Consider the following 22402-nt stretch of genomic DNA (forward strand, 5'->3'; position numbering starts at 1 on the left):
CATTTCCACAAACTTCAAAGTTATTGCTTTCAAATGGTGTCAATAATATGAATATCATTGCTTCAGGTCCTGAGCTACAGGCAGATAGATTTGGATATGTCATTTTAGGCGAAAATTGAAAAAAAGGGGTGGATCCTTTTAACTAACTATTTAGCAGTCTTACAGCTTGGGTGTAAAAGCTGTTCAGGGTCCTGTTGGTTCCAGACTTGGTGCATCGGTACCTCTTGCCATGCGGTAGCAGAGAGAACAGTCTATGACTTGGGTGGCTGGAGTTTTTGACCATTTTTAGGGCCTTCCTCTAACACCGCCTGGTATAGAGGTCCTGGATGGCAGGAGCTCGGTCCCAATGAAATATACCCCTTCCTTTCTAGGAAATACAGTTGAAGTCGGAAGTTTACATACACTTAGGTTGGAGTATTTAAAACTCGTTTTTCAACCACTACACAAATATCTTGTTAACAAACTATAGTTTTGGCAAGTCGGTTAGGACATCTACTTTGTGCATGACACAAGTAATTTTTCCAACAATTGTTCACAGACAGATTATTTCACTTATAATTCTCACAATTCCAGTGGGTCAGAAGTTTACATACACTAAGTTGACTGTGCCGTTAAACAGCTTGGAAAATTCCAGAAAATGATGTCATGGCTTTAGAAGCTTCTGATAGGCTAATTGACATCATTTGAGTCAATTGGAGGTTGACCTGTGGATGTATTTCAAGGCCTACCTTCAAACTCAGTGCCTCTTTGCTTGACATCATGGGAAAATCAAAAGAAATCAGCCAAGAAAAATTGTAGATCTCCACAAGTCTGGTTCATCCTTGGGAACAATTTCCAAACGCCTGAAGGTACCATGTTCATCTGTACAAACAATAGTACGCAAGTATAAACACCATGGGACCACGCAGCCGTCATACCGCTCAATAAAGAGACGTGTTCTGTCTCCTAGAGATTAATGTACTTTAGTGCGAAAAGTGCAAATCAATCCCAGAACAACAGCAAAGGACCTTGTGAAGATGCTGGAGGAAACAGGTACATCCACAGTAAAACGAGTCCTATATCAACATAACCTGAAAGGCCGCTCAGCAAGGAAGAAGCCACTGCTCCAAAACCGCCATTAAAAAGCCAGACTACGGTTTGCAACTGCACATGGGGACAAAGATCGTACTTTTTTGAGAAATGTCCTCTGGTCTGATGATAAAAAAAAAAAGAAATGTTTGGCCGTAATGACCATCGTCATGTTTGGAGGAAAAAGGGGGAGGCTTGCAAGCCGAAGGATACCATCCCCAACCGTGAAGCACGGGGGTGGCAGCATCATGCTGTGAGGGTGCTTTGCTGCAGGACGTGCACTTCACAAAATGGATGGCATCATGAGGAAGAAAATTATATGGATATATTGAAGCAACATCTCAAGACATCAGTCAGGAAGTTAAAGCTTGGTCGCAAATGGGTCTTCCAAATGGACAATGACCCCAAGCATACTTCCAAAGTTGTGGCAAAATGGCTTAAGGACAACAAAGTCAAGGTGGTCATCACAAAGCCCTGACCTCAATCCTATAGAAAATGTGTGGGCAGAACTGAAAAAGCGTGTGCGAGCAAGGAGGCCTACAAACCTGACTCCGTTACACCAGCTCTGTCAGGAGTAATGGGCCAAAATTCACCCAACTTATTGTGGGAAGCTTTTGGAAGGCTACCTGAAACGTTTGACCCAAGGTAAACAATTTAAAGGCAATGCTACCAAATACTAATTGAGTGTATGTAAACTTCTGACCCACTGGGAATGTGATGAAAGAATTGCAAGCTGAAATAAATCATTCTCTATACTATTATTCTGACTTTTCACATTCTTAAAATAAAGTAGTCAACCACAATCTGATGGAGAGGGTAAAAAGCTTCAAGTTACTAGGTGTGCACATCACTGACAACCTGAAATGGTCCATCCAGACAGTGTGGTGAAGAAGGTGCAACAGCCCTCTTCAACCTCAGGAGGCTGACGATATTCGGCTCGGCCCCTAACATGGTGACTACACCGGGCACACACGCATGTTGATTTCGTCCATCCACACCAGACGCGATCAGGACATGCAGGTTGAAATATGAAAACGAACTCTGAACCAACTATATTCATTTGGGGACAGGTCGAAACACATGAAACATGGACAATTAGCTAGCTTGCTGTTGCTTGTCCTGGGATATAAACATTGCGTTGTTATTTTTCTGAAATGTAAAAGGTATTTTTCTTTGTTGCTGGATCTTTGTTGAATATCGACCCATTTTGAGTCACACAAAATCGTGTGTTCTCTACGTCAAAAATGTATCCACAGATCATTTCTCCTAGTTCAGTCTTCTTCTTCTGTGGATTTTATATGGCGTTGGCAAGCAACCTTAAGATGCATTACTGCAATCAACTGGACTGGAGTGTGGACCTTGTTCGTCTTTCAATCCCCCATGTGGGTATATGCTCCTAAAAACCAATGAGGAGGTGGGAGAGGCAGGACTTGCATCGTGTCAAGTGTCTAAAATATTTTAGCGCCTGGCAATGCAGATGCTCTTTGATGCGCGAGACTAGTTTGGATTAAATGATTGAATAACATGTATGTGTACACTTATTTTGCAACCCTCGCTCACGCAACACGGCCGGTGTGGTCAGCATGTAAGACCCTCACAAACTTCTACTGATGCACCATTGAAAGCCACCCGAGCCACAGCCTGTTCGCCCTGCAACCATCTAGAAGGCAGAGACAGTACAGGTGCATCAAACCTGGGAGAGAGAGACTGAAAAACAGGTTCTATCTCCAGGCCATTAGACTGATAAACAGTCACCACTAGCCGGCCTCCGCCCAGTACCCTGCCCTGAACTTTAGTCACTATTACTATTACTGTACCCTGCACCTTAGAGGTTGCTGCCCTATGTACTTGGTTATTGAACATTGGTCACTTAATAATGTTTACATACTGTTTTACCCACTTTATATGTAAATACTGTACTCTGGTCAAGGCTGATCCTATATAACTACAGTATTGCTGTACACACCTTTCCTATTCATATACTGTCCATAGTCTCTGTACACACCATCATACAGTGCCTTCAGAAGGTATTTACACCCCTTGACTTTTTCCACATTTTGTTGTGTTACAGCCTGGATTTAAAATGTATGAAATTGAGATGTTCTGTCACTGGTCTACACACAATACCCCATAATGTCAAAGTGGAATTACGTTTTTAGAAATCTTTACAAATGAGTTAAAAATGAAAAGCTGAAATGTCTTGAGTCAATAAGTATTCATCCCTTTGTTATGGCAAGCCTAAATAAGTTCAGGAGTAAAAATGTGCTTAACAAGTCACATAAATTGCATGGACTCACTCTGTGTGCAATAATAGTGTTAAACATGATTTTTGAATTACTATCTCATCTTTGTACTTCACACATGCAATTATCTGTAAGGTCCCTCAGTTGAGCAGTGAATTTCAAACAGAGATTCAAGCACAAAGACCAGGGAGGATTTCCAATGCCTCGCAAAGAAGGGCTCCTATTGGTAGATGGGTAAAAATACAAAAAGCAGACATTGAATATCCCTTTGAGCATGGTAAAGTTATTAATTACACTTTGGATGGTGTATCAATACACCCAGTCACTACAAAGATACAGACGTCCTTCCTAACTCCATTGCCGGAGGGGAAGGAAAACGCTCAGGGAATTCACCATGAGGCCAATGGGGACGTTAAAACAGTTACAGTTTATTGGCTGTGATAGGAGAAAACTGAGGATGGATCAACAACATTGTAGTTACTCCACAATACTAACCTAATTGACAGAGTGAAAAGAAGGAAGCCTGTACAGAATAAAAATATTTGAAAACATGCATCCTGTTTGCAATAAGGCACTGAAGTAAAACTGAAAAAAATGTGGCAAAGAAATTAACTTCATGCCCTGAATACAAAGCGTTATGTTTGGGGCAAATCCAACACAACACATCACTGAGTACCACTCTTCAGATTTTCGAGCATGGTGGTGGCTGCATCATGTTATGGGTATGCTTGTCTCATCGGCATCAACTAGGGATATTTTTATGATAAAAAGAAACGGAATAGAACTAAGCACGGGCAAAATCCTAGATGAAAACCTGGTTCAGTTTGCTTTCCAACAGACACTGGGAGACAGATTCACCTGTCAGCAGGACAATAACCTAAAACACAAGGCCAAATATACACTGGAGTTGCTTACCAAGATGGATTTGAATGTTCCTGAGTGTCCTAGTTACAGTTTTTACTTAAATTGGCTTGAAAATCTATGGCAAGACTTGAAAATGGCTGTCTAGCAATGATCAATAACCAGCCTGAAAATTTTACAAAATAATAATGTGCATATATTGTACAACCTAGGTGGGCAAAGCTCTTAAAGACTTACCCAGAAAAACTCACAGCTGTAATCACTGCCAAAGGTGATTCTAACATGTATTGACTCTGGGGGTTGAATTGTTATCTAATTTTTTCCATATATTTTTTACAAATGTTTGAATTTTCCTCCACTTTGACATTACAGAATATTTTGTTTAGATATTTTAACAAAAAACTAAAATTATTATATGGTAATCCTACTGTGTAACATAACAAAATGTGTAAATAGTCAAGGGGTGTGAATACTTTCTGAAGTCACTGTACATATATATTTATATTCCTGACTCTGACACTACTTGTTCTAAAATTCTTAATTTTTGGGGGGATTTGCGTGTGTTGTTTTGTATTTTTAGGTATTACTACGCTGTTGGAGCTAGGAACATTAGCATTTCGCTATGCCCGCAATAACATTTGCAATAAATGTGTACTCGACCAATACAATTTTATTTAATTTTATTTAATTGTGTGTCAGTCTAGTACAGTTTTTTTTTTTTAAACACCACAATCAGGGAGTTCTCTGAGCAAGGTGTTACGGAAAAAACAAACACCCAAAACCTGCAGGCAGATGAGCAGCTGTGTTGACCTCCAGCACCACGGCAGAAAAACAAATGTCCAACACCACGGCCCACATCAAAGACAGGGTGGATTTACGCTGGGCTTTCTCCTCCCTATGTTTAGTCAACCTGAGGATGGATGCCCAGCTGTAGCCACAGTCAAGGCTACACTCCCGGAGCTTCTGGTCTCATGGTTGACTCAACATTGACCTTTGGTCCTCCTCGGACCATGGACAAAGAAAAGATTAGTCTGAGAACGTCAGCTTCACAAATCGGTCTCCAGAGCAGCGTTCCCAGTTTTAGTGAATTGTGGGGAATGAATCCTAGTAAAAATACAATGTTTTTGTAAATGCGCTGCTGTAAAGCTGTTTGACACTAATGAAACATTGTGGTAAGGTTGTTACAAAGTTGTAGTGGATTATGTGTGCTTAGCCTCAACACAAGCACGGCAAGTGACAGCATAGTAGATTGACAAAAAAGACACTGTACTTGAAAAATGTGAGAGAAAAGCGTGTTACATTTTCATTCATGAATGAACACTGTTATTGAACCAGACATTCGAAATGAAACAGAATAAAGCATGACCGTAACATAACATCCATCCATGTGCTTAATCTCCCAAATCCCCCACAGCTCTCGTGAAACCCAAGCCCCTTCTGTGGATACTCGTTTTTTTTAAGCTGCATGATGAATTCGTATATGGGACTGAACATATCCCTGCTCCATCCCCCTATGACCACCCTCTATGGCTAATTTCCACTCTGCATTATGTCAAATGATTTATTACGATCAATTATATGTAGCGTGTTACGGGCCCACAGAGAGATTAGAAGGCCTAGCGGTGACCCACCTGGCTCAGGTTCCACCTCTTCCACATGTCAAGGTGCATCAGAACACATCCCTGGGGGACACCGTCATCCCCAGCTATAAGGCTAAAGCACATACAGAAAATCCATCTTACTTACATCTTCAGCTCTATACCTAGAAATTGTGGCAGAGAATATAAAACGTTGAACATGGAATGTGGTTGAATAATGTTAGTTGTTCCCATAAGTTACAGTGGAGTTTAATAATGAAACTGAAAAATGATGCCTCAGTTGTTGACTAATCTGACATAAATTAGGGTGTTTTCACATATAGTCCACTTTAAAAGATCCAATCTCAGTCCTTTTTAAAGTCAACTCTGGGGTACAGAAAAGCCCTTACCTTTGAATGAGTACTCAACTCTTTCCTAAATTCACTTCACCTATTTTGTGGGCCGAGTCCTCTTTGCATTCACATTGCTATGTTTAGAAAATAACTAAGATCGTTTTACAACATGCATTCTGGGTTTTTACAAAGTGCAGGACAAGCCATTCAATCAGAATGTGTTACCGGACATCTAGATATACCTACTTACATTTTGGAAGCTAAGAGACTGCATTTAGTTAAAATATGAGACATAATAATTGCAATCAGAAGATACTATTAACATGTAAATGTGATTGGTAACAGAATAAATAGCAATAGAATAACTGCAGAATAAATAATACTGTATTTGTACACTCAAGGTAGGCTACTGCCCCTTTAAGAGCTAGAATAGATTTTGTACCCTATGTTGTGATTCTCACCAAATAGGTTGTCGTCTCACACTATTCAAACCACACAATCAATAAACAGTTTATGAATCTCTCTTAACCTATAGATCACATATTGCAAACAAATAATCTGAACTAAAAACTCATTTTGGAATATCTGCACGTCCTTGACAATCGATAATCAATATCCATAAACAGCACATGTTTTTTCCCCCGCGAACCTGCAAGTCATCATCTTCTCTCTTTAGTGGCACCAATGTGAGGGTTTATGGCAGGGGAAACGGTGTTGCAGTAGTCTAGTGTGTGGTGTGGGAATAATGAAAAGCGAACCTTTGGGAGCTCTGTGTTCACATTGTCCTAATAAAAGGGAACCGGACCGCGGAATTCAAGCGCACCGAATTCAGACCACCTCTCAAGATGGTCTCAAGTTCGGTTCGCTTCAGGGCTCTTTTGAGGGTTCGGAGTTCCTTTTGAAGTGTTCACGCTGCACAATTTCCCCCCGAACTGGTATCACAAACATTGTCTGAAAGGGATCAAGTGAGAAAACACCCTTGTGATGAAACGGGACAATGACGTTTATATCATTTGAGGTATGTAGCCTACGCACAGGTGCATCTTAAATCACACTAAGCAGCACAGCCCTTTACAGTAACTGAGCCATCTCCATTCCGAGCAGGTGGGGAGCCATCACCATCACCATGACAAGGAGGAGACTTCAGAGACTGTCAAGTGTGATGGGCCCTGGCACGTGCCCAACATAGCCTATGCTCCATAGGAAGCGCCAATAAAACATCCCACTAACGCAGGAGGATGACCACTCCTCGACACATCTGCTGAGTTTCTTCTCTCTCAGCATGGGGTTCAGGTCACTACTTTCATTGGGCCTTCAGGAGCATCTCCCCCATGGCCCTCCGGTGATCGTGCCCTGTCGACTGATGCCCATAAATGGCAGTCTGGGTACTTTAATTTGTCAGTTCTGACAGAATGATTTCAACAACCTCCCTAGTGGGTAACCCTTGTTGACTGTGATTTAAGGAAATGTCACTAAGTTGGTATAGAATGCATGCATTTTACAGGGCGACTGCTGAAAGGAAATATTACATTGGCAAGGATTGCCAGACATGGAAGAGAGAGCAGTGAACAGCATACTTCTTTTATAGCAAAGTAGATTTCCCACACTTCAATGTAGCCTAGGCATTTATTGTATCTTACAAGCCTGGCCAAGCTGTCTATTGATGCTGTATGAGCCCATCAAAGCTTTGCGGGCCACTGCATGTTGAGCAATTCATTTTAATACCAGCCCTGTACATGTACTCAAAGTGGATCTTAAGCCTTGTTCCTTGATTTTTTTCAGTCTAAATCACAGTGACACACAGTACAGCAACATACCATAAACCTTTGAAGTCCTTCCTGCAGTCCAGTCACAGCAAGGTCACATATAACATTGTTTGGGATGTTTAATATTACTACGGAGCCCGCATCTGCTTTCATTCAAAACTGGGCCATCTGCTAATCATAAAATGTAAAAAAACAACTTTATTAAAGGAGTATCAGCAACCCGAAGAATCACATTGTACTGTACAGTAAATAGAAACAAAATGAATATAGTGTCTCTGTCTCCCACAACAAATGGGATACCGAATGTTTATAGTTTTAGAGCCTCTCTAAGACATTGTAAATGTTTACTCCGATCACATTTGCCTTGACCATTTTCCCACCTGCACAGGCAAATGTGTCTCATGCCAAAGAGAGCTGTGGAAAGGGTTGGGGACAGTAGCTGTCCTTTATCACAGAAAAACTATAACACATCGCATCCATATAAAAATGAATGCATATTTACAGAAGCATACTGCTTGACTTCCTCCACCCTTTGTGCCCCTATGGCAGGTCACACACCTATGTGGGCCTCTGTACCATCTGTATGATCTGCAGAGAGGATGCATTGTTCCATACTGCCCTTCCCTGCCTCTAGCCAGCTCTTTCTCTGCCAAAACATTGCCTCCCCTCTCCAATACAGCACTATGGACTTAGACACTCTTATGACTGGTTTTATAGGTCATTTGTAGCAGCATATTGGTCGCAGTATGGTACCCATTATAGAAACTGCTTATGTTTATGTCTGCTGAATTCCACCAGTGTCGTTCGCTTTAATGGTATAATTCACCCGAACTACGCAACTATTCAAACGTCTCTTTGCTTTGCTAGTAGTTTTTGGCCCAGCTGACTTTGCCATTGATAACCAAAGATCAGTGATAGTGAATGATACCTCCAGGTATCATTTGTAAGCACAAACCACCCACAGGTCCACTTTTAAATGTAAGGGTAATGCTATAATACACCCTAGTGGTGATAGGATTGAACTGAAGTGACAGAGGTGAAAATGGCAACCTCGGTTAAACAGTACATTAGCTTGTCTATAGTGTCACCCACAGTCTGAAAGGAGAACTGCTCTTGAAAATCCAACACTACACATTGAGTGGCTTATCCATGTAATTAACAGCATCTACACTGTATGTGTTTAAGATTTTCATATTGCATTATGGCAAAAGTAAACAACATGAAAGAGAACCAACTTCATCATATTTTTTTTAATCATAAATATTGGCAGATTAACCCAAACAGAATAATTGGTGTTTTAATAACAAACTGGAATTGAATATTTACAAAATGAACTGATATGATGAGTATATTAGGTTGTTCCACATTCGACTATTTTCTCTTTATAGGAATCTAAATCAAACATGAAATCAAGTAGCCCACACTAAGTAGTTTTTAATAAAAATATTGATTAGTTCCCACAGTCTTCAGTGTAAAATACCTCACACTTCATTACTTTCCTCCAAAACACACAATCTCACTGCAAAAATATATTTTTAGGAAAATCCCCAAATATGATTTAGTAAACAATCAGGTAATGCAGCCACAGATCTCTACAGAGCCAGTGTATTTGAACTGTTTCAGCTATTGAAAAGCTTCTTCCTGCCCTCCATTCCAGACATGGACTCCACATTCTTCCGCCAGTCACCCGGGTCCGCTTTCTGTGAAGAGAATGGACAGTCCTTCAAATGTAACCTTTATTTTACCAGGCAGGTCAATTAAAAAAAAACATCTTATTTACAATGACGGCCTGGTTACCATGGTCACGTACAGTTTGGATGATCGAACACGACTCAGACACAGCAATGATCTCTGTGTCTTGATCAGTATCACTTGAATCAAACCTTTACCCAAATGTGTTGAATTATTTGGACTAAGTACCCATTGTTACCACCTGTTTGTGTAGTTCGTACAAAGAAAATACCGTGCCAGCTGAAACAGCGCTATAAACTATGACATTACCAGAAGCCATTGTATGTTTATTTCTAAACTTCCCAGTCTTACCTCCTCTTCCTTCTTGTCCTTCTTGACTGTCTTCAGGTTGGACTTGAAGTCTGCCTTGGAGCTGAGTTTGGCTTCAGTCAGAGCCCCCAGCTTAGCGTCGGCAGACTTCTTGACCCTCTTGAGGTTAGGTCGCTTCCCCCCTTTCAGCTCGTTGATCTTTGCATTCAGGTCCACGAGCTGAGATGTTCACACAGCAAAAAGGTTCACTCTCCTGTACCCTTATAAGCTAAGCATGTTGCCATTTAGGGTCTTGGCATTTCAATGAACATGAAAAGGCTTTCATTTGAGAAAGAAAGTATTTTGTGGCACTTTTGGAACTTCTAGAATATTGAAATCACCAATAGAATAGAATAGTCAGTATAAAAATAGTTATGTTCAACGAAATACACTTGGAGGCACTTTCATAGATCTCAGGTAACTTCAGGTAACTGTCCTGAATCTGACAGCGTACACTTATTTCATTTACATTACAAAAAAACAAACCTCTTTCTCATTCTTGAGCACTTTTGCTTCGATATCGTATCGTGCCTCATCCACTGTGTCACATTTCCTGTGCAGTTCCTTACAGAGCTCCTGTGAAGAAAAAAGACTCAGTCATCTATAAGCCACCAAAGACCATTGAAAAAGTACTGTGGGAGGATGCATTAAAAAAAACTACAAAAGCCACCACTTTAAAATTCCACTCACTCATCAATGAGACAGGTAGAAGGGTGCTATAATTTATTTTTATTTTGACACGTCTAAACAAAAAGGGAGATGGTGTTCTTTACCAACAGCGCACCAGGGAATAAGTCCAGACAATGTAAGCTTGGATGGTTACTATCTGCACACCAAATAGCATCTTATTCCCTACTACTTTTGACCAGAGCCAAAAACGGGAAAAGATACTATCTTGTTACAATTAAAAAATACTCTAAAGACCAATGTATCAAAATAAAATAGCAAAAACTTTTTCAAGGGGCGTAATCAAAACACAGCTATTTTAAGTATTTTCAAATACCTTTGCAACTACACGCCTTCACTACAACAACATTCTCAGTAATGGTAACATTTTTATTTTATTTATTTACTATGATTGTGATATGTGGTTGTTTATCTACCTTAGTTGAATGCACTGACTGTAAATTACTCTGGAGAAGAGTGTCTGCTAAATGAGCAAAATGTAAAAAGAAACAATTGCAAAGCACACTGGTTATTCGTTTTGGCCTTGTTTCGGGGGAGGAGGTCATTAGAATAATTCCCTGCATGCTTTGCAAGTGTTAATTGTTGTACATTTACATATTGATAATTTACCAGACACTTTTATCACACCATAGTGCCATCAGACTTCTGATACCAATGAAGGGTGAAAGGAGGCCAAAACATTGTGAACCGCTATAAAAAAAAAGATATTTTTACAAAAAAAAATACAAAATAAAAATACATTAAAAAGCAGGTCTCAAAAGTAATGTATCTTGTTACAAAATACATTGGATTGTAGTTCAGGCCAGTAAAATACAAATGACAAATTTAAATACTGCCCATCTCTGACCAGAGCCATATACCAGAGCCATATACACTCTGGACAATAGAAGTGCAGGATGGTGCCGACAGAGATGGTCGCCTCGCTTCGAGTCCTTAGGAAACACTATATAGGTACTTGAACCTTGTGCCTTAGAGTTATGTTAGTGTACCTGAAGCTCTTGCACAGATAGGCCGGAGAGTTTCAGCGGTGGTACTCTCTCATTCAAGGTGCTTTCCCGCTCCGTCACCTTGTTGCTTTGCTCCTGGACCAGCAAGACTCCAGCTTTCTTCAGCAGTTTTTGCTATAGGGAAACATGGCTGAACAACTTAATAATAAGACAATACAATTCATAGTTCAACTGATGTGCAAAATGTTGTGTTTTCAAGTGTTTTTTTGACTTTGACTTATTTCAGTTTTGGTGAACATGATTTTCAAGGCACTTGTATGTTGTTGTTGTGTGTGTACAGATGTAGGATCTTAATTTGATCATTCTTTGGTGCTGAGAATTTTGTGATTGACATAAATTCACTGAAAACCCACACTAGCACACAGTTATATTAACAATATTGCACTTTTCAGCCAGCCTACTTTTGTCAAGGTAATAGCCTAACCACCTATCAAGCAACATTATCGACTAAAGCAGGGGTGTCAAACTAATTTTGCCCCGGGCCCACATTCAGTCTTCAATGAGGTCCGGAGTGACGCACTGAAAATATTTCCTCACCGTCAAAATGTGAACATTTTGGGCCGGATCCAGATTATTTGCTGTGACAATATGCTGTAGGTCAAATTAAGATCCTACATCTGAACATGTGTACTAGTCATATGCAGCCTGCTAAACATACATGTGCTATCAGTACTATCAATAAAGTTTATTTTTCACTCCCACCAGACCGACCTACCTTCAGCAGTAACCTGCGGGTTGCTGAGTACTTTGTCTTTTTCTGGAAGAGAGAGATGAGACATAACAGGTATATAATAGGCTCATTACAGTCACTAATGATGTTAGCACATCTTCATATGTAGGTAGGCTCATTCATTACAGTCACTGATGATGTTAGCCTATAGTCATATGTGGTCTCTATTATAGCGGCGCTACAGAGCATACAACAGCCTGTCTCTGTTGATTAGGATGAGCTGTGGTTCCTAATGTAATATAATGTAATGCTCTGCCACCAAATCACCAAGGATTCATTGAAGCACAGTCTTAGAGAGCAAGTGGCTCATTTCTACTGTGTATGTGGCTTGGTATTGATACCAAAATGAGTCCTTCTGTGTTGCTCCAGTGGTCTTGGGATCATTTGGATGATTATCAGTTAGCCTGAGACAAATGGCCTTGTGACACGACAATTGCTCAGTAATTGCTGATAGATTATAATGTCTAACATGTTAAGTCGCACAAGCTGTTGCCAAGATGTCAGTGTGGCTATTCATACGCATGACATGCTAACTGCCTACACAGCATACAGTTGAAGTCGGAAGTTTACATACACCTTAGCCAAATACATTTAAACTCCGTTTTTCACAATTCCTGACATTTAATCCTAGTAAAAATCCCCTGTCTTAGGTCAGTTAGGATCACCACTTTATTTTAAGAATGTGAAATGTCAGAATAATAGTAGTGAGAATGATTTATTGCAGCTTTTATTTCTTTCATCACATTCCCAGTGGGTTAGAAGTTTACATACACTCAATTAGCATTTGGTAGCATTGCCTTTAAATTGTTTAACTTGGGTCAATTGCTTTTGATTTTCCCATGATGTCAAGCAAAGAGGCACTGAGTTTGAAGGTAGGCCTTGAAATACCTCCACAGGTACACCTCCAATTGACTCAAATGCTGTCAATTAGCCTATCAGAAGCTTCTAAAGCCATGACATCATTTTCTGGAATTTTCCAAGCTGTTTAAAGGCACAGTCAACTTAGTGTATGTTACCTTCTAACCCACTGGAATTGTGATACAGTGAATTATAAGTTAAATAGTCTGTCTGTAAACTATTGTTGGAAAAATGACTTGTGTCATGCACAAAGTAGATGTCCTAACCGACTTGCCAAAACTATAGTTTGTTAACAAGAAATGTGTGTAGTGGTTGAAAAACGAGTTTTAATGACTCCAACCTAAGTGTATGTAAACTTCCGACTTCAACTGTATGTATACAGTATCAAAAGGACTGTTACAAAGGTTTAACTGTGCACAACAAAGCAAAGTAATGAACAAAAGGGCAATTTTAAGATATTAGGCACAACAAAAGGTATGAACTGACTTACCGGTCTGTTTCAACATATTGCAAATCAAACAAACAAACAAACAAATCGAAAGATGGTGTTATTTTCTGTCCCATATTGACAACATTGCCATAGTTGTGTGATTGATTGAAAGGCACAGAGTGTGACAGTTATAGACTCACCCCTCAGACATGGCTGTTCTGGTTTATGAGTACTGCTGGGGAGCCAACATAGTTGTGTGATTGATTGAAAGGCACAGAGTGTGACAGTTATAGACTCACCCCTCAGACATGGCTGTTCTGAGTACTGCTGGGGAGCCAACATAGCTGTGTTTATTGGCAGAACATTCAAATCATATGGAACGTTTCATAGATGTAAGAGTCAATGATTCATACTAGGAACAATTATCACATATGAAAATAATGTAATAGTTTACCATCACACATGTATTAGACTTGTGATTATTATGAGCTACTGGGTGATAATCAAGGTCCCCCACGAGGTCCTCATGTCCTGACTTGGATAAAAGAGGCTGACCGTGGCTCTCTTATTACCCAGAGAACAGGGGTTCACTGTCAAGGTTAATAGGGTCCTTGGATGGAATTGTCTTATGATAGAGAATGATGAAGGAGAAAAAGGGTTGAACACTCAAGATCCTTTTTTATTTCTCCTTACATTGTCTCTGCATTTCTCCTCTCCCCTCAAGTGTGTGGTGCTATACCCTTGAGCCATTATCACCTTTGGTGCTAGCGTGAGCTACTGTGCAAGGTGAGATTGACAGACCAAGGGCATTGCTGCAGTATCTGCTGCACCAGGCCACCAAATAGCTGAGGTCCATTGAGTAAAAAGGCTGCCTGCTTTAATGTCACCATTGTGACATTACAAGGAAAGATCAAACTTGTGACCTTTCCGGTGACATGCTGTTCTACTGGTAGAGAAGCCTTATTAGCCCCGCGTGTTAAGACAAACCCTCTGGGCTCCTCACACATCACAATAAAGTAGACACACACACACACACACACACACACACACACACACACACACACACACACACACACACACACACACACACACACACACACGTGAACACGCTGACGCACGCACACACACACACACACGTCTCAGGTTGCCAGCTCACGCCACTGAGTAACGATGGGAGGGGACTCAAAAGCAATGCCCCAATTTACGACCAAGCAAGTCTAACACCAATAAAATACAATTTTATTATGAGAATTCCTTGTTGTAAATATGGGCGAAGAGATGAAGTGTGACCGGCTAAGCATTAACACAGTAACCCCAATGAGGTAAACACAAACTGGACACACAACCAACTGCTGGCAACTACTTAATAATCTATTTGCATCATTAACTTCTAGGAAATATTCCCTGAAAAGCAAACACATTTCCCTTTTGAACCATGTCAACCCAAACTATATTTTACATGGCAGATTGCTCTAGACAATGGTCTTAACCAAAAATGTTAAAATACTTGAAACATTCAAAAGAACTATCTGCTTTAATTGATCTCACATATTTCTCAGAATATTCCTTGTTTTCATAGACTGAGCTGAGACGATCGGATAACTTACCTTTAAAAAGAGAAGCCAATCAGAGAGTGAAAGTGTAGCAGTGATGTCGTGCAGGAAAAAGCGGTTTATGATTTTGAATGATTGATTTATGGGGTCCTTGGATGGATGCTGCCTCATGTGAATGGCTCTCTAAAATAGGCCCCTCTGTTACGCCTCCCTAACACACATTGGCCACATTTTGATCATCATGTGTTTGTTTGTGTGTGTGTGTGGACCCTGCTCTACCCTGTCCTCAACCCTTGACTCACTGCGCTGATATAGACATAAAGGGGAAGAATGGCACTTTACTTTGACATGTACTGTAAAAGAGTTATATGAGGGAGGCTCATAGTAATGTATAATGGACGGCAGGTAGCCTAGTGGTTAGAGCGGTGGGCCAGTAACCGAAAGGTTGCTCGATCAAAACCACAAGCTGACAAGGTAAAAATCTGTAATTCTGAACAAGGCAGTTAACTCACTGTTCCTAGGCTGTCATTGTAAATAAGAATTTGTTCTTAACTGACTTGCCTAGTTAAATTGAAATTCAAAAACATGTCTGGAACAAAGTTTTTATGCGGATTGCACTATACTGTAGTATTTACTGTAGTGTTTTTGCAGACATTACTGTAGTATTTACTAGCGTTTTCATTGTATTATGTACTGGAGAAATACAACAAAATGTAATGAAAGCTTTTAAATATTGTACGCATTCACATTGCGTAGTGGTGGGTGGAATGTAGTTGCAGAAGCCTATCAGAACAGATGGAGGCGTGGCCTGTTTTAGGGTGTGGCTTTCGGTTTGTTCTTTTTGGACACCCGTGAGAGTTAATGTCATTCCAGGTCATTTGGTCTGTTCTGTTTTTTTCATTTCTTTTCTTGTGCTGATGATCATATGTTCATTGCTAACACTGAGTTTTTAAAACTGATTTGTGTCTAATAGATCTAGTTACTGTGATACTGAAGCTCTTAATTTATGACATGGACTGTATTGTAACCAGTTAATGTGGAAGTCTTCTGTGAGGAAATCATTTTGAATTCATTATTTTGTGACAGAACCAACTTAATATTTTGATTAACAGGAAATTTATTACATTGCTAGTGTCCCAATTGAAAAAAAGAAGTAATTCCAAAGACAAAAAAAAATACATGGAAAAAAAATGTGTTGTGTATATACAGTATATATTAGTCTGTATTTATGTTATTTATTAGGTTTTACCAAAGCGGAAAGAACATCTCGTTTTTGTCAATTGGTCAAATTGAAATCATTTTTTACAGTGTGTTTAATATTCCCGAAACCAGTTCCAAATACAACAAAGCCTTATGATGTTCTCACGGTCAGGTGCGGCAGCTATAAAAGCACATAATTGTTTAACTGAGCATTTTATGGGGCTGTCTGACACTATGATTCAGTGGAGCCATGTAGCCAGAGGCTCTGGTTTTTACATGAGAACACATTGAGCTCAGTAGCGCAGGCCTAATTACAGGTGGATATTACTCTGGGTAATGTAATGGCCAACTGAGCCACTTACTTTAGTGTAGTGTAGTCTTGGGCCTGGTGGTAGGAAGGATGGCACTCTCTAGGTAACTACTGTATCTCTCTGTTTAGAGACCTGAGTCAAGTTGGCGGCGTCCGGCGCACGTGACAAAATCAGAGGGCGCGTGGACAGGTCATTTCTTGGCATATGACACAGACAAGTGTGGTGTGATTATACACCAACACACGCACACCGGTATGCAGACATGCACATAAACAAGCACTCACAAAACCCGCACACACATTGAGCATTGCGCAGGTAGGATTCCACAATCCACACACACAATGCCCACTGTTCCATGCTCTAAAATAGCAGGGGTTGATGTCACTGTGGTGCAGTGATGCACAGAAACTCGATATGTCTCATGGTGCTGTTTTCCATGAGACTGAGTCAGCGTTCCAAATATCACCCGATTCCCTACATAGTACACTACTTTTGAAGAGGGCCTAAATACCTAAATGTGCTCCAGTATTAGTATTTTATGGTCTGCCACATGCCCTTTGTCACACATCTAATTTTAGAGGTTAATCCATCATAAACAGATAGCAAACACTTGGGTCTTACAGCCTTAAACTTGAAGCAGGCAGGAAGGCAGGCAGGCATGTTTGACTTTTAATTATTAATTAATTAATTGTGGAATCAGAGAGGTTTGATGTGTCGATACCCGTCAGGTGTATTAGGTGCCACAGTGGAGGCCTTACACTACAGATTGGAATGATTTCATGCTCTGTATGTGTGTTACCATCACAATGATCTACCTGCTGCTTTTGTCGATTGAGAGAATGCCTGTCATTATGACGGGATAGCTCTTTACTTATGTCGTTTTCGAAACAACTGTGAACTCGGAAATCTCTGTCTTCAGTGCGTTCAAGACAACTGGGAACTCTGGAAAAAACAAGCTGCGAGTGGGGAAAATATATTTTTGAACGGTCCTCCAATTCGGAATTCAAAGTCAGAAACTATACGACCTGAAGATCACTGATGTCATATTTTGACCTCGTATTTTTTTTCTTCGAGTTCCCAGTTGTCTTGAACACACCATTAACCTTGAGGATAATATGAGTCCTCAGGAATGAACTGATGCACACTGAGGTTCATGCATAATTTCTAGAGCAGGGGTGTCACACTCATTTCACGGAAGGCTGAGTGTCTGCAGGTTTTTGTTTTTTCCTTTCAATTAAGACCTAGACAGCCAGGTGAGGCACAGGAGGTTGGTGACACCTTATTTGAGGAGGATGGGCTCGTGGTAATGGCTGGAGTGGAATCAGTGGAACGTTATCAAATACGTGTTTGATGCCATTCCATCCGCTCTGTTCCAGCCATTATTATGAACCGTTCTCCCCTCAGCAGCCTTGACTGAGGTGAGGGGAGTTCCTTACTAATTAGCAACCATCATCAATCAAGTACAATGGTGGAGAGAAAATCCGCAGACACTCGGCCCACTGTAGAATGAGTTTGACATGTGTTCAAGAGGAAGATGACAATGTATAGCCTACACCATGGGTATTCAACTATTACCCTACGAGGTCCGGAATCTGCTGGTTTTCTGTTCTACCTGAAAATGAATTGCACCCACCTGGTGTCTCAGGTCTAAGTCAGTCCCTGATTAGAGGGGAACAATGAAAAACGCAGTGGAACTTGCTTCGAGGCCCAGAGTTGAGTTTGGCGGGCCTACACCATGCATGTCGTGTTCAATAGGGATGCATGCTGCATAAAGGATCTGATCATAACAATGTATATTGAGAAACTATGAACTCTGACCTATATCTGCTGAAGTATGACCAACCAAATAAAGGAGTGGAATGAAATAATGACTTATTTTGAAAGAAGAGATCTGTGCCATCCGAAACATTTCATTAATCAAATCTGAAAACTAAGCAAAATAAGACAAATTTTTCCTATTTGGTTTCAATAATGGTAGTTGATACCAGGGTGAAAGCAAATATTGCCCTACAGCCGATCGGTTTATGCAAATTACCCGCAGTAATAATATAATTTAACAACCCCCCCACTCCACCCTCCCTCTGCATACCTTAGACATGAGTAGCGTGGTTCTAATTTGAATTAGATTGGATTTACATAACAGTTTTCCATTAACTGGGTCCCCAGCGAGCCTTCACAGATAGTATCAACTGCTCCCCAATGCCCACATTCCTAATAAAGCCTGGTGACGTCACTCCTCTGTCTTATGTATCCAGTCCAGGCCTGTGGACAATGGACTAGGCCTGTGGACAATGGACCCACTTATACTGAATCAAGTATTTCACTATTATCATCAACAGACAAGAAATGATACAATGGATATTGTTGCTGTTACAGAAGGTCTTCGAGGACACAACAATTTAAGCTGTGGTACAGGAGGATGTTGAGAGATTCATGCATTAGGCCCAAATCAGTTACAGTTCTACTTGACACGATGGTACATGAATGGTTATGTCACTAGTCTCAAATTGCCATTACTTTGTAGTGTCAGATTTGAAACAAGGTGAGAAAGACAGAAGACCGAAGTTCCCATGTCAAGAATCTTGTTTATCATAACAAGTACACACTATTAATCATAAATAGTCGATACAGGTCCTTCTTCATCATCTTCAAGTTCACTGAACAGCCAAAGTAATTCTCAGTCTACACCCCATCATAATATTATTTTGTACTCAATCAATATCTTGAAGTAAACAACCTTTATTTTGCCTTTAGTGTTTTCTCTCCCCTCACTCTTCAGCGCTTCTGTTCAGTCACAGAGAGGAGCATATTGTTTAACACGGATGAAAGCTCTTGAATGTGGATAGAGAGTTACTGCTCTGCAGGACAATAACCGAGAGGCGACGGCTCGCTGCTATCTTTTTTTAACTTTGTACAGAGTTGAAGTATTTTTTTCTGAACTGGGGCAATTTCAAACATACTCTCCGCCTATCACGTCCTGTACTGCCCTGTATCAACAGTGACGGTCTCTCAGACTGACCTAAAAACAACTCCTAAAGGACCCAGCGATTCAAAGACATGAGGCCACGCTATCAAATATTTACCAAATCGCTGTACCAATCACCACACAGGGGGCATATTTGGCATAAGGCCTTTGAAAAGCATCTGTGCACTGTGGCGGATCCTCTCTAGTCTCCACTCCCTCCGAATAGGAGGATATGTAGAAAAAGGGAAACTGTTTCCCATTCTTCTCATGGCCTCAATTCAGTTGAATGAATATGTAGGGCAGTATATAATTCTTTCCTTCAAAGTGGGAGGATGCAAGCTATAATTCATCCAATGTGGGGATAATGAGAGGCTATTTGCATTTAACAATAATAACTAATGTGAAGACGCCAGAGGGGATGGCTGCCGTCTTATCGACTCTTAACCAATCATGCTCTTTTGTTTGTTTTTTCGCGTTGTTCGTAACTTGCTTTGTACATAATGTTGCTGTTACCATCTCTTATGACCGAAAAGAGCTTCTGGACATCAGAACTGTGATTACTCACCTCAGATGAGATGAAGAGTTGTTCTTCAAAGAGTTGGAGGGGAGGGATATACTACAGACACCCAGCCAGGCCCAGATCCCCGTCATTCGGCGGAGAAGGAAACTGAGATTTAGCGGAAAAAGATGAGGGTATCTTGTGAGGATCAGGCGGCGAGTGGCTTATCTGCCTTTGCCTTCCATCCTGCTAGCTAACGTTCAATCGCTGGAAAATAAATGGGACGAACTGAAAGCACGTGTATATCCTACCAACGGGACATTAAAAACTGTAATATCTTACGTTTCACCAAGTCGTGGCTGAAGGACGACATTAAGAACATACAGCTGGCGGGATATACACTCCATCGGCAGGATAGAACAGCAGCCTCTGGTAAGACACGGGGCGGGGGCCTATGCATATATTCGGAAACGACAGCTGGTGCACAATATCTAAGGAAGTCTCGAGGCTTTGCTCGCCTGAGGTAGGGTATCTCATCATAAGCTGTAGACCACACTATCTACCAAGAGAGTTTTCATCTGTATTTTCCGCAGCTGTCTACATACCACCACAGACCGATGCTGGCACTAAAACCGCACTCAATGAGCTGTATACCGCCATAATCAAACAGGAAAATGCTCATCGAGAGAGAGCTCCTAGTGGCCGGGGACTTTAATGCAGAGAAACTTCAGTTTTACCTCATTTCTATCAGCATGTTAAATGTGCAACCAGAGGGAAAAAAATTCTAGACCACCTTTACTCCACACACAGAGACACGTACAAAGCTCTCCCTCGCCCCCCATTTGGCAAATCTGACCATAATTCTATCCTCCTGATTCCCGCTTACAAGTAAAAATTAATGCAGGAAGCACCAGTGACTCGGTCAATAAAAAAGTGGTCAGATGAAGTAGATGCTACTACTACAGGACTGTTTTGCTACATTTGCAATGAGCTAAAGGGTAGAGCTGCCACTTTCAAGGAGCGGGACTTGAGTTTATAAGAAATCCCGCTATGCCCTCAGACAAACCATCTGTCCTGACCAGAGTTATTATGTGTTTTGCTTGTTTAGTGTTGGTCAGGACGTGAGCTGGGTGGGAATTCTATGTTGTGTGTCTAGTTTGTCTGTTTCTATGTCCAGCCTAATATGGTTCTCAATCAGAGGCAGATGGTAATCGTTGTCCCTGATTGAGAATCATATATAGGAGGCTTGTTTTGTGTTGGGATTTTGTGGGTGTTTGTTTCCTGTCTCTGTGGTTGTTTGTAGTGTTTCACTTGTTCTTTTATTAAACATGTTGAACACTAGCCGCGCTGCACTTTGGTCCTCTCCTTCACCTATGGAAGAAAGCCGTTACAGAAACACCCACCAAACCCGGACCAAGCAGCGTGGCAACGGGCAGCAGCAACAGCAGCAGCGGTACCAGGAGGAATGGTCATGGGAGGAAATCATGAACGGAAAAGGACCCTGGGCAAAGGTTGGAGAGAATCGCCGCTCTCGGGAGGAGAAGGAGGCAGCCACAGCCCAGGAGCGGTGGATTGAGGAGGCAGCACGTAAGAGAGGCTGGAAGCCCGAGAGGCTCACCCAAAAATTTCTTGGGGGGGGGGCTAAAGGGGAGTGTGGCGAAGCCGGGTTGGATACCTGAGCCAACTCTCCGGGCTTACCGTGGAGTGAGAGGGCGTCGTACTGGTCAGACACCGTGTTATGCGGTAAAGCGCACGGTGTCCCCAGTACGCGTGCTTAGCCCAGTGCGGGCTATTCCACCTTGCCGCACTGGTAGGGCTAGGTTGGGCATCGAGCCGGGTGCCATGAAGCCGGCCCAACATATCTGGCCTCCAGTACGTCTCCTCGGGCCGGCGTACATGGCACCAGCCTTACAGGTGGTGTCCCCGGTTCGCCTGCATAGCCCAGTGCGGGCTATTCCACCTCGCCGCACTGGCAGGGCTACGGGGACCATTCAACCTGGTAAGGTTGGAGAGGCTCTTCAACCTGGTAAGGTTGGAGAGGCTCGGTGCTCAAGAGCGCGTGTCCTCCTTCACGGTCCGGTATATCCGGCGCCACCTTCCCGCCCCAGCCCAGTACCACCAGTGCCTACACCACGCACCAGGCTTCCAGTGCATCTCCAGAGCCCTGTTCCTCCTCCCCGCACTCGCCCTGAGGTGCGTGCCCTCAGCCCGGTACTTCCAGTTCCGGCACCACGCATCAGGCCTATAGTGCGTC

The 22402-nt window shown here is 41.6% G+C and overlaps 1 protein-coding gene across 2 annotated transcripts; it reads right to left on the minus strand.

The window, feature by feature from the left end:
• Positions 1-9106: 9106 nt before the first annotated feature.
• Positions 9107-15363, minus strand: LOC120032150 (troponin I, slow skeletal muscle-like). Of its 2 annotated transcripts, none has more exons than XM_038978116.1 (8): positions 15228-15363; positions 13821-13855; positions 13681-13684; positions 12318-12359; positions 11585-11716; positions 10395-10484; positions 9912-10088; positions 9107-9568 (listed from the first exon to the last, which is right to left on the minus strand). In XM_038978116.1, exons 2-8 carry the CDS (start codon positions 13829-13831, stop codon positions 9488-9490), a joined length of 537 nt encoding a protein of 178 aa, XP_038834044.1. In that variant the 5' UTR covers positions 13832-13855; positions 15228-15363; the 3' UTR covers positions 9107-9487. The 2 variants fall into 2 exon arrangements, with proteins under 2 accessions (XP_038834044.1, XP_038834043.1); XM_038978115.1 differs by having other exon boundaries at positions 9118-9568; positions 13821-13852; positions 15228-15319.
• Positions 15364-22402: the final 7039 nt, after the last annotated feature.

The sequence above is a fragment of the Salvelinus namaycush genome, chromosome 38 (assembly GCF_016432855.1).
Source record: "Salvelinus namaycush isolate Seneca chromosome 38, SaNama_1.0, whole genome shotgun sequence".
Taxonomy (NCBI): Eukaryota; Metazoa; Chordata; class Actinopteri; order Salmoniformes; family Salmonidae; genus Salvelinus; species Salvelinus namaycush.